Source organism: Chiloscyllium plagiosum, chromosome 4 (assembly GCF_004010195.1).
Source record: "Chiloscyllium plagiosum isolate BGI_BamShark_2017 chromosome 4, ASM401019v2, whole genome shotgun sequence".
Taxonomy (NCBI): Eukaryota; Metazoa; Chordata; class Chondrichthyes; order Orectolobiformes; family Hemiscylliidae; genus Chiloscyllium; species Chiloscyllium plagiosum.
This window is the reverse complement of record NC_057713.1, coordinates 101,830,300-101,843,198: the sequence shown is the minus strand read 5'-3', so window position 1 is coordinate 101,843,198 and position 12,899 is coordinate 101,830,300. Positions and strand designations below refer to the sequence as shown.

The 12,899-nt window shown below is 42.7% G+C and overlaps 1 protein-coding gene and 1 long non-coding RNA gene across 6 annotated transcripts in view; one reads left to right on the top strand and one right to left on the bottom strand.

Annotated features, from left to right (window-relative positions):
- Positions 1 to 7,658, bottom strand: part of LOC122549268 — a 13,736-nt gene extending 6,078 nt beyond the window's left edge. The window contains exons 1-2 of one of the 3 annotated variants that reach the window (XR_006311475.1): positions 7,588 to 7,658; positions 2,003 to 2,086 (exon numbers count right to left, since the gene is read on the bottom strand). This is a non-coding gene — a long non-coding RNA (uncharacterized LOC122549268). Of the gene's footprint in view, positions 1 to 2,002; positions 2,087 to 7,475; positions 7,564 to 7,587 lie in introns of those variants that run through there. The other 2 variants (XR_006311474.1, XR_006311476.1) reach the window with 2 other exon arrangements.
- Positions 1 to 12,899, top strand: part of bmper (BMP binding endothelial regulator) — a 67,310-nt gene that overhangs the window by 34,524 nt on the left and 19,887 nt on the right. For all 3 annotated transcript variants that reach the window (XM_043688764.1, XM_043688765.1, XM_043688766.1), the window contains 5 exons: positions 2,406 to 2,505; positions 5,217 to 5,326; positions 7,551 to 7,688; positions 8,547 to 8,651; positions 11,179 to 11,224. In XM_043688764.1, the coding sequence (XP_043544699.1) occupies positions 2,406 to 2,505; positions 5,217 to 5,326; positions 7,551 to 7,688; positions 8,547 to 8,651; positions 11,179 to 11,224 (499 nt within the window). The remainder of the gene's footprint in view (positions 1 to 2,405; positions 2,506 to 5,216; positions 5,327 to 7,550; positions 7,689 to 8,546; positions 8,652 to 11,178; positions 11,225 to 12,899) is intronic.

The following is a 12,899-nucleotide window of genomic DNA, read 5'->3' as shown; positions in this document are numbered from 1 at the left end:
CCAGCATCTGCAGTCCTTACTTTCTGCTTAAAGCCACACTTAGTTCAGAACTGCCAGCTGCCAGAGTCGTCAGTTTTAGTATGCATTGTTCAGAAGCCACCTCCACTCAACTAATTTCAGAGTGTGACAGTCACAGTCTCGGGATGATATTGAATTCTCCAGCATTGGAGACAAATAACTTTGAGAAGAAATATTTACAACATCTGAAACTTCTACTGTCAGCCAACAGAATATCAAGTGAAATATTTGCATTCCTTTTGTGTATCATGTAATCATGATCTCAGCAGTGTTACAACAATCTCTGGATTAGTGGTGCTGGAAGAGCACAGCAGTTCAGGCAGCATCCGAGGAGCAGTAAAATCGACGTTTCGGGCAAAAGCCCTTCATCAGGAATAAAGGCAGAGAGCCTGAAGCATGGAGAGATAAGTGTTACAACAATACTGACTCTCTTAATCTGTACAATCATAAATTAAAGTTCATAGCAAAGTACAATATACATTTTACTGTTACTCACTCACACCCTGTAAACAAAGAGATCCTGATCAATGGTTAAACTGGATTACCAGCAATCACATTGTTCAAGTTCCTGACAGTAATTGTGACTCTGTACTCCATAGTTTCACTTCCAGACAGATATCCTCATTCAGTATAAGTCGTCCAAAATCATGCAACACCAGGTTATAGTCCAATGGGTGTATTTGATAATACTAGCTTTGAGAGCACTGCTTCTTCATCTGCTGCTAATGAGTCTTAGTCAATCCACACTTGTGCCTTTCCTTGAGAATGAAGGGTCTGTCTGATTACTGACTGATACAGGCAAGTTCACAGTAAAGCTGCACGTCTTTCTGGAATATTCAAATATGAGGCTTACAACTGGTGTGTCTCCTTCCCACCATCACCGCTGTCACCTGAAATAGACTTACTGTCTGCAATTGCAGCCTTCATTAAGGTTGCAAATATGAAACAAGAAACAGAGTTTGATCCTTCTGCTACCTTTCACCCCACTCTTGCCTCTAACCACCTTCCCCATCCCCTTTCTGCCAGATGTTTTATACCCTTTCTGCATTCCCATTTCCTCACTTCTAACCCATTCCTTCCCCCCAATGTTTTTTCCCACACCCCTTTACACACAATTCCACCATTCCTTCCATACTCCTCCTTCTGACTCCTTCCCCAACCCCTCCCATGAATTCATTCTATCCTCCCCATCCCCCAGTGAAATTTCAAAGGGCTGAAGTCTCAGTGACTGTTTGGGGATTGGGGAATGATTATGGGCAGACAGGGAATAGGTGATATTTACTCTACATTGTCTGTGGTGTGCTTATCAATCAGCAGGAGCCAGTTTTCTGGCAGGTTACAGTGTTTCTAGCCCTCTAACTCATTGAAATGCTCAACAGCAGGTTTTGCTCATATTTATTAGGTTAGTAAGTTCATTCAACTATCATTGATGAAAATAGCCTGCTTAGCTTGGATCCTTTTCAAATTTTAATGAGTGCTGTCTGGTGTGTGTGTAATTGCACTTAAAGGAGTTTTTCCGTTAGTAGCTCTCTGCTTTAGACCTGCCACCAGCACACAGATACTGTGTGTACCCAATTCAATAAACAGGTCATTCCCATTGACATAAACATCTGTGTGAAGCAAATAAGAGGGACTTTGCTTCAATCCAAATACCATTTTGTGCCAATGATGCGTTCCTCAATCCCACAGTTTTAAGATTCTCAGATTCCGAGGAATTGGATTCCCACATTCCCAGGAAGGATATTAAATGCTTAATCCTTTTAACACTGAAGGAGGTCATTCAGGTCCTAATGCTATCTAGTCGGTCCCAATCACCCTGTTCTTTTCCCAGCACCATTTTCTTTTCAAGTATTAATTCAGTATCTTTGTGAAAACTCCAATAAATCTGCTTTCACTGTCATTTCAGGCAGTACTTTCCAGATTATCATAACACATTGCTCATAAAGATGCCCTTCATCTTCCTTTTTTTCCATAATTGTCTTACCCTGTATGCCTCTGCTTACGGAACCTTCTACCACTGGAAACAGTTAATCCATAATCTGGCAGTCAGTTTGCACACAACTAGCTCCTGAAAACACAAAAATGGGATGAACGTCCCTGACTACTTGTTTGACCAATACTGGCTCATTCATTGTGAGATCTGCAAATTGCAAAAGATAACAATTTATACAAAGCATCTCCAACACAGAGAGACAGAGGTGAGTGTGTACTGCTTAGAGTGATGTTGTCCTTTTTGCATGTTGATTTAGATTATAAACTTCAGTCTCTGCAGGGAGAACTCCTGTGTCAACCTAACAGTTTCCTGATAATTACAAGGTCTCACTCACTAATAATGTCTGACATTATCTGCATGAAATGACTGATGGTTGTGATCTGATTGTGTACAGGGCGGCACACTGCACTGTTTCCGGGAATTGTGTCCCATTCTCTCCTGCCCCCAGCATCTCAGTCAAGTGCCACCTGGAAAATGCTGCCCTAGATGTTTGGGTGAGTGGATTTCATTTCCCTACACCACTGTAAGAGTTTCTTTTCCTCCCATTACATGCGAGGAGTTAATTAGAAGCACAAAATCCAGGTCCCTGTAACCTCCAATAACTATAAGTGCATTATAATTAATTTTAAGCCAATAACCATCAGGAAAGACTAACAAACTGAGGCTATTTTCTCTGGGAAAAAGAAGGAGGGATCTGATAGAAGTTATTAAAATTAGGAAGTGATCACTAGGGTAGACACAGAGAAGATATCTCCACTTGAGGGAGAGACCAGAACTAGGGGCCACCAATATAACTCAGCCTCTGATAAATGGAATAGTAAATTCAGGTGAAATTATTTTAGTCAGACAGCTGTGAATATATGGAACTTGTTAATACAGGGAGTGGTTTAGGTGAATAGTGTAGATGCATTTAAGAGAAAACTACATAAATACATGAGGCAGAAAGGAATAGAAGTGTATGGTTAATCAAAGATATCATTGATGCAATAATCATAGAAAACCTTGGTTGAGGAGATCAGGATGTAGAATTGATTTGGTAAGAGATAAGAAATACTGGAAGATGTCACTATAGCAGGAGTGACCTCTAGGCCCACTAACACTACCCACAATGTAGAATGAAGTATACAAGAATATTGAAAATATTAAAAAAGGGATAGGAATAACCATGCGTGACTTTAGTCTACATATAAACTGGACTAATCAGATTGGCAATGGTAGCCTGACTGAGGGAGTTTCTTAGAGCAGCAAATTCTAGAACAAACCAGAAAGTAGGTTATATTAGACTTGGTATTTTGTATTGTGATAGGATTAGCAAATTACTTCAGTGTAAATGCACGTAGGTATCAGCAACAGCAATATGATTACATTTTACATTAGGTTTGAAAGGGAGAGTGAACCTAGGCCTAGTATTTTAAACTTAAATAAGGGCTAATATGTGGGAATGCAAGCTGTTCTGACTGAAAGTGAACTTAAATGCTAAGCTAGGAGGTAGATCAATACATAAACAATGGCAGGCATTTAAGGGGATATTTCAGAACACTCAGAATAAATATATTCATACTATTAAGAAATATTTCAACGGGAGGATCATTTGTAGCTAACTAAAGAAGTTCAGGAAAATATTAAACTTAAGGAAAATGCATATGATTGTGCAAAGATGAGTGGCATGTCAAATCATTGATCACAATATAATGGACAGCAGAGAATGACTATAAGATTAAGCAGTAGAAAGAAATTAAAGTATGAGAGGAAGTTAGCTAGTAATGTAAAAATGGGTTGAAAGAGTTTCTATAAAAATTAAAAAGGAAAAGAGTAACTAAGGTGAATGTTATTTCTCTTGAGAATAAGAATGGGAAGTTAGTAGAAGATAATAAAAGCAAATTAAACATTTAAATATTTTGCTTCTGTGTTCACCAGAGACCATATAAAAACATTCAAATAATCCAATATTCAAATTACAAAAATTAGGAGGTGGAAGGAAGAAATGCACTTGATGAAATTACAATCACTAGGGAAGTGGTCTGGGAAAACTGATGGAGTTGTGGGCAAGTTCCCAAGTGCTGACAGACTTCATCCGAATGCCACTGCACCATAAGAGCACTCTGTTGTGAAGACTGTTCTTGTTAGATTAGATTAGATTAGATTACATTACAGTGTGGAAACAGGCCCTTCGGCCCAACAAGTCCACACCGACCCGCCGAAGCGAAACCCACCCATACCCCTACATTTACCCCTTTACGGGCAATTTAGCATGGCCAATTCACCTGACCCTGCACATCTTTCGACTGTGGGAGGAAACCGGAGCACCCGGAGGAAACCCACGCAGACACGGGGAGAACGTGCAAACTCCACACAGTCAGTCGCCTGAGACGGGAATTGAACCCGGGTCTCAGGCGCTGTGAGGCAGCAGTGCTAACCACTGTGCCACCGTGCCACCCACCGTTCTGGTCTCCTTATTTAAGGAAGGTTCTAAATGTGTTGGAGATGGTTCAGAGGAGGTTTACCAGATTGACACCTGAAATGAGCAGCCTGTCTTATGAGGAAAGTTTGGACAAACTGGGCTTGTTTGTGCTGGGGTTTAGAAGAGTGAGGATCGACTTCATTGAAACATATAATACTCTGTTGTGTCAAGGTAAATGTGGAAAGCATGTTTCCATTTCTGAGCAAGTCCAGAACTGGGAGGGGAGTGGGGGAAGCCGGTGTAAAAATTAGCTCCCCGTTATGATAAAGATAAGAGGATATAGTTTCTATCAAAGATTTGTACACCTTTGGAACACTTTACCTTAGAAAGGCAGTGGAGGCAGGGCCAATGAATATTTTTAAGGAAGAGTTGGTTTTTTGTTAGGCAAGGGAATCAAGCATATTGATTATAAATAGGAATATGAAATTAAGCACCAACAGATCAGTCATGATTCTATTGAATGGTATAACAGGTTTGACAAGCCAAATGGCCTAGATTTGTTCCTAATTCATATGTTTGTGAAAGGGAGAGGTGAAAAGGAGATGGGAGGAGGTGCATTTAGAGCATTAGTACTGACTAGAACAGTAAACCAAATACAGCAGTCTGATTTGGTGTTGCAGTTGATGTAATCCAGAGTAATGTATCTCTTTAGATGGCTGGTTGCATCCTTACTCCTTGAATGTGGAAGGTGAAATTTAATGTTAATCCATATTGTTCTGTTGTTTTATGGTTTTCTCCTTGTAGGTCAGCGCCGAGTGTTTGATCTTACTGCTGGGAGCTGCTTGTTCCGCAGTGAGGTTTATGAACATGGGACAGTATTCCAGCTCGATAACTGCACCATTTGTGTGTGTGAGGTATGCGTCCAAATCTTATTTCTAAACACTGACATTCTAACTTCCACAGGGCGAAAGTGAGGACTGCAGATGCTGGAGATCAGAATCAAGATTAGAATGGTGCTAGAAAAGCACAGCAGGTCAGGAGCAATTCCTGATGCAAGGCTTTTGCCTGAAACGTCAATTTTCCTGCTCCTCGGATGCTGCCACTCTAATCTTGACTTTTCTAACTTGCACATGCTGGAGAGTGAATCAGCTGCTGTTCAATGCAAGTGGATGTGATCCCAGAGTGAGGCAATGTTAGGGTTGAGGCAGTGGCATTGACATTAGGAGTTAGCACAGGAAGACAGACACCTGGATAGATAACACAAGCCTGAATTTTTCCAATCCAGTGGAGACAAGGTGGAGATGGGGATCTGGGGAGGGGAGCTGGCTCTGAGTTGGGAAGGAGCTAGGATAATAGGGTAATTCACATTAGGATGGTTGTGTAAAGCATTCCAACCCTGGGCTGAGTATCAGATCAGCTGTGTTACATGGAGGACGACAGCCAATGAAAGTGGTGAAGGTCTCATAGGAGTGATTTTGTAGTCTCCTCCACACCACATTTGGAGTGTACCAGCTCAGTAGTCTCCAGCAGAGGAATGATGGGGAGGGGCATTAATTCCAGAGACTCAATCTCCCTTTGAAAGGGCTACCAGCAGGAAAAGTCACATGAGTGGCTCAATAGCTCATCCAGAGGGGTTTGCCCTCCTGTCCCTGGAAACTAACAGCATCCGTTATATTTCAATGTTTTCAGCACATTTCCATGTTGAGACACCTTGGTGATATCATGTTTGCCTCAGCAGAGTCTACGTTGAAACTTTATTGCTGGAACAGCACAGCAGGTCAGGCAGCATCCAGGGAACAGGAGATTCGACGTTTCGGGCACAGGCCCTTCTTCAGGAATGAGCAGAGAGTGTTCAGCAGGAGAAGATAAAAGGTAGGGAGGAAGGACTTGGAGGAGGGGCGTTGGAAATGTGATAGGTGGAAAGAGGTCAAGGTGAGGGTGATAGGTCGGAGTAGGATGGAGGCGGAGAGGTCAACAAGAAGACTGCAGGTCAGGAAGGCGGTGCCAGGCTGGAGGGATTCGGCTGAGACAAGGTGGGGGGAGGGGGGATGAAGAAACTGGTGAAGTCCAAGTTCATCCCCTGCGGTTGGAGGGTTCCCAGTCGGAAGATAAGACGCTCCTCCTCCGACCGTCGGGTTGTTGTGGTTTGGCGGTGGATGAGTCCAATGACCTGCATATCCTCGGTGGAGTGGGAGGGGGAGTTGAAATGCTGTGCTACAGGGTGGTTGGGTTGGTACGTCAACACTTGCGGCTGAACACTCTCTGCTCATTCCTGAAGAAGGGCCTGTGCCCGAAACGTCGAATCTCCTGTTCCCTGGATGCTGCCTGACCTGCTGTGCTGTTCCAGCAATAAAGTTTCAACTTTGATCTCCAGCATCTGCAGACCTCACTTTCTCCTCAGCAGAGTCTACCTCTCACAATGGGAAGGAGCTAGGATAATAGGGGTAATTCACATTGGGATGGATGTGTAAAGCATTCCAACCCCTGGAGAAATTTCCTAGGCTGGGTTCCAACCCCTGGGGAAATTTCCTGAACCTTCCCTCAGAGTGAGCTGGCAGCATCGAGGGGCTGGCTGGAAAATGAATGTGGAACAGCCAATCAGGAAACACCCTTTGGAAACATTGTCAAGCCCAGTATTGCTGCTGGGATCTCCATTCAGTCCCAACATGGGGTTGGGACAATCCAGCCACTGGAGATGTTGGGAGTGGGATCAGGAAGGGAGATTCTGGGAATGAAATCGGGGAGGGAGAATCTGGGAGTGGAATCAGGGAGAGAGATTCTGGGCGTTGGATCAGGGAGGGAGATCTAGTATCAGGTGGTTGTGTATCTGAAGTGAAACAATAAAGCACTGGCTTCAATTTTGCTGATTAAAACCTGGATAACACACTGAGATAGGTCACATAGACTCAAAGCTGTCTTGAATTCAACAAACTTGCCAGTTTAATTGAAAATATGGATATTTTAAAAACTCCTTTTTCTAAAACAAGTTTCTAAAACAATAAAATTCCCGTAAAATGGATTTTAAAAAGAAAACAGGGAGAGCTGTTACTACTATAACCTTACTGTTTACAAGGTGTCCCAGTGAATCTCGATCCTGTAAGAATGAACTTGTCAAAAGAGATTTCCTTTCAATTGCAGGACTCCACTGTGGTTTGTCGGAAGCGGTGCTCATTACCTGGAACATGCTGGGGGAGAGCTCAGTGCTGTGAAGAATGTCTCTCTTATATCTCAGCTGATAGTCTCAAAGTCTGTCGGGTTGGAAACAGGATTTACAGGGTTTGTACCATGACTGATCAGAATGCGTTGCCCCGACTGGTTGTAGTAATTAATTAACATAATGTAATGGGTGCTTGGGCTGCTTCCCTCTAGTGTTTGACTTAAGAAGTTTTTGTTCAGGAACATTAGAACTAATGTGGCCCTTGAGCCTGTTCCTCAGAGCATAGACTGGGTAATGGTCCAATAGACAGTGAAGTTGACCCAAATCCAAACAGAAATTGCTGAAAAAACTCAGCAGGTCTGACAGCATTTGTGGAGAGAAAGCAGAGTTAACATTTCAGGTCCAGTGACTCTTCTTCAGAACTGACCTAAATTCCAGTCCAATAGCATTTTCAAATAGGACCTGCTCCATAGGAAACCTCTGTGTTAGGAACAAGGAGAGAAGAAGAGACATTGATCTGTTGGCTCCTGAGTGCCCGGTAATCAGAACACTCAATGTCTTCAGGCCCAAGGAGAGGCAGAGGCTGAATCCTGGAGCATCCAGTTCTAAGCCACATCTTGAATTTTGAATTATGGACATCTCCAAAGACTTGACAAAAGGAGCACGCAAATTGGATTAGCTACTGTGGGGGCATACATGCACCAGTAAACCCAGGCCTAAATTCATTATCCCAATGCTGTCACATTCTTCATTTCCTTCCTTGACTTGACTTGGAGGAAAGGAATGATGAACATAGAATAAATTCCTGTTCATCCCCACAAGATGGTGAAGAGAATAAGAGGATTAAAACCATCTTAAGATGTTGTGATGTCAGAAATTTCCAAAATAGCAGAAAGGTAGTGATGTTTTGTTACTAAAATATAAATCAAGGGGGGAGGATCTTCTACAAAGTCACATCTTTTCTGAATTCTGTGCAGGATGGAGAAATGTGGTCATCCATGAACTGCTCTCTCTGTGCCTGTAAGAAGGGAGTGACAGAATGTTGGAGGAAGGAATGCTCCCCCATCAAGAGCTGTCCTGCGGTAAGTGTACATGATGCAGCCAAACCTATGTTTGAACTAAGTACAGCACATTCCATCAGCCTCTGTGGAAGGTTTACTGACCTGGGCAGCATCTAATCTCCTCTGTAGTACCATCAAGTTTGAAATGGAATGTGCACCCAGCAGTTATGATGGTGTTTCCTAGCTGAAAAATAAGTTATGAGCAATTTGGCTACAAACTTGTTTTTTGCACTATTATACCCCGGCCTGTATTTTAAAGTAACCAGTCATTCAGCCTAACATGGAATCAGTAGGAGAATCTGTCTGAATTACTCTTCCATCAATACCTCCTCGTGTGCCTATAACACTGGACTGTCTCCAAATTTGAATCCTGTTAACTCGCAGACCCTTTCCCAGGCTACACAGTTTATATTTTCAAACTCATTTTACATAGGTAATCTTTGATGAAGAAAAACACGTCCGTTTAGAAAGTGGTTCCTGTCCTAACTTTGCACAGTAAACTTGATTTGATAAATGTAGGAATGGCAGCACAGACAGGCACATGTATGATCCTGGTTTCAGTGGATAAGCTTGTCTCTGGTGTGTGCTGCATTAGCTGAACTCAATTTGTGACAGGGACAATCGGACCACAGAGTCACAACAGGTAGACAGCAACAAGTTTGTATTCCTGATCTCCATCCTATGACCTTTTCTTGGAAACATTAAATTCAGCATTCAGTGTGACTCTATTCTGCTGCAATTGCACAGCTTGATAACACTCATTGGCAATGCACTGCCATGCTTAGTGATTTCTTGCCTGCACCCCGACAACATCAACTCCCATCAAAAATCAATACTCTGATAAATGTCAATAACCAATGAAACACCATCATCCAACAAACATCAATGGTCAACAAACATCAATACCCAATAGACAACATGGAAGAAACAACAACACAGGAACAAATGCTAACACCCCAACAAACTTAAAATCCCCAACAAAGTTCAACACACAACAGACAACACAGAAGAAACAACACCAGAACAAACATCAACACCCAAAGAAAACAACACCTCAATAACATCAATGCCTAACAATATCAACATCCAACAACATCAAATCCAGCAACACCCCAAAAAATATTCCCTACAGTGTGGAAACAGGCCCTTCGGCCCAACCAGTCCACACCGACCCTCCGAAGTGTAACCCACTCAGTCCCATTTTCCTCTGACTAACACACCTAACATTATGGGCAATTTAGCATGGCCAGTTCACCTGACCTGCACGTCTTTGGACTGTGGGAGGAAACTGGAGCAACTGGGGGAAACCCATGTAGACACGGGGAGAATGTGCAATCTCCACACAGACAGCTGCCCGAGGCTGGAATTAAACCTGGGACCCTGGTGCTGTGAGGCAGCAGTGCTAACCACTGAGCCACCGTGCCACCCTTAACACTGAACAAATTGTCAACACTTGACAAACATCAACATCCAATCATGAAAGAAATGGAGAAATGTGCATTTCTTCAGCATCCTTCAGCAGCTCCGAGTATCCCATGAGACTTTATAGCTGATGAAGGAAACATGACAACCAATTTGCATACCGTAAGTAGCTTCAAATAGCAATTAAGTAAATAACCAGATAATCTGTTTTCAGTGATTCTGATTGCAACATAAATTTTGGGCAAGGCACCAGGAGAATTCCCCTGCTCTTCTTTGAAATCACACCATGGAATTGATATACCCATCTAATATAGCAGATAGGGCTGCAGTTTGATGTTTTATCTGAAAGGTGGCATCTCTGTCATGCAGATCCCCTAGATACTATACTGGTATACTATCTTGCATTCTGTGTTCAAATTGCTGAACTGGCAACCTTCAGAAAGAAAAGTGATGAAGAGAAAATCTTGAAAGCTGCTTGAGTGTAAATTATAGTTTTAATATTCAACTTTAATTCTGGTGGAATGAAATTGCTCAAATATTTAATGGAATTCATCTAACTGAATAGAAATTTTAATGAGGGTATTCTATGTAGATTAAGTTCTAATAATACACAATAAAACATAACTCTTTTGCTTTCCACGAACCTTGTACATTCACTCCACTGTTTTCAATGTACAAATACATTTTGAGTTCGGCTTTTTGCTGAAAATCACTGGAGTAACTTTGTAAATTTGATCCAAGATAGTTCTCCCTTTCAGAAAAGAACAAATGCAGAATGAATCTCATTCACCCCTGGCCCTGTCTCATTGCATGTGCATGTGTTGTTGTGTCTGTGGCAGACATTGATTAGCCAGTAAGCTGTTCACACTGTCATATCATTAAGACGACTCATTGATCTGTTTGTGAATTTAATTTTCCACTGCTGAACTCCAGTTGTTTAGTATGTGCAATCTGCTTGAGTACTTAAAGGAACACATTTTTTATATTATCTTTAGCAGTTGTCTAACCGAGCAGATTTCTTTTCTGGCTAGACAGAGATTTATTGAGACTACTGTAACTCTGAACTGATTTGTAAATAATCCCACAGGTTTCTTTTTCTCAAACAAAGTATGTTTTCATCTGACAGGGTAAAATCATTAACAGGAATGGATGCTGTCCAATTTGCACTGAAAGTGAGTAAGCGTATCCCCATCTCTAATCTTTCCAACTTGAAATGATCAGCTCCACTCGACAAATTCACTCACTCTCCTCCAGCCTTCTTGCATTGAAGGTGAAAGTGGGGTTGGGAGAAGGGGCCAATGGGATGGGGAGAACAATACTAGAAGGAGAGTCCATGAGGAGCAAGGACAAGGGGAGGGGTGGGGAAAAAAGGATTCAGGAAGAGAGGGGCATGTCGGAGGAGGCATAGGGATTGTAACATGGGAGAAGAGAGATACAAGCAAGAAGATGGTGGTGGGCAGAAGGTGACAGTGTAGGGAATGGTTTATATAGTTAGGCAGTTTTGTGGTGGATTGCGGGAAAATAAAGGAATGGAGTTTTTTTTATCTGTTGGAAAACAAGGGATGGAATTCCTTCTTTGCTGTTCCCACTCTGTGGAATGTTTGCAAGTTGAGGAGTGGGAGCTTCATTCAAATATAAATTGGGTTTTAATCCCACTTCAATAAGAGTTTCCAAAAGAGTAGTAACCAGGAAACTCCTGGTCGTAGAATTCTTGCCTGAGTATTAGCCAGTAACCAATATTCCGCCTTCATCTCCCCGCCTAATCTTCACCCCACCCCCACCACCATGTCCTCCCTTCCCCTCAAGCCCCCTGCTTGGGCTGACACTTTGACAAAGCTACTGTGCTGTTTGTCTGGGTGTCCTGCCCTTTAAGCAGACTCCTCCCTTTCAGTTTCATAGCCACACAGCCTGGATACTCCTACTTCCAGGAGGAGCGAGCCTTCCTTACGATGCAGTGAAACCAGCAAAGAGCATCTGATTCAGAACTCATTCAAAAACTTATTGACTCCCCATTTCTATAACCTTTTCCAATCCTACAGTCCTCTCTATCTCTGTAACTTCCTCCAGGCCCTGTAACTTTCCCTTATATCTGTAACCTGCTCCAAGCCCTATAACCCTTCCTTATATATATAACCTCCTCCAGGCCCTATAACCCTCCCTATCTCTGTATCTTCCTCCAACTCTTACAACCCTTCCTTATTTCTGTAACTTCCTCCAGCTCATACAATCCTCCCTGTCACTGTAACGCTTCCAGTTTTAATGTCTTCCAGGTGCTTCAAATCTTCCCATTTCTGTAATGTCTTCCATGCTCTTTAATCACAGTCTCTGTAACCTTTCCCAGCTTCTACATCATAGCAATACAGAGGAATCTCGATTATCCAAATACCAATTATCTGAAGATCGGATTATCCGAAGGAGATCTCGAGGTCCCGTTGGAAACATCACATCAAAGGCATTTCCAGCAGTGATCGCGTCTTTTGTTTACAGTGATTAAACAGGCACTGTCTCCAAATGACTGATGGCCCACCCTCTCTCTCCCCACACTTTCCCGGGAGTTCTACAGAGGGGTGTACCCTAAACCGTCCTTCCCCACATTAACTCCTCAACATTGTCCTGTTGAAATGGTGGAATAGTTGCAGTAAAAAGTTGTGTGTGTGACTGTGGGCGTGTGCGTGTGTGTGTCTGCTTGTGCTACTTGGAGACTTATCACACAAAGCAGTCTTGTTCTTGGTGTACAGTCCAGCTGCCCTAGAGAGGGGGCGGGGGGGCAGTGTTGGACCGGGCTTGGGGCAGGGAGAGGTGTTGCACTGATTTGGGGCGGGGGGCAGGGGGAGGTGTTGCATGGAA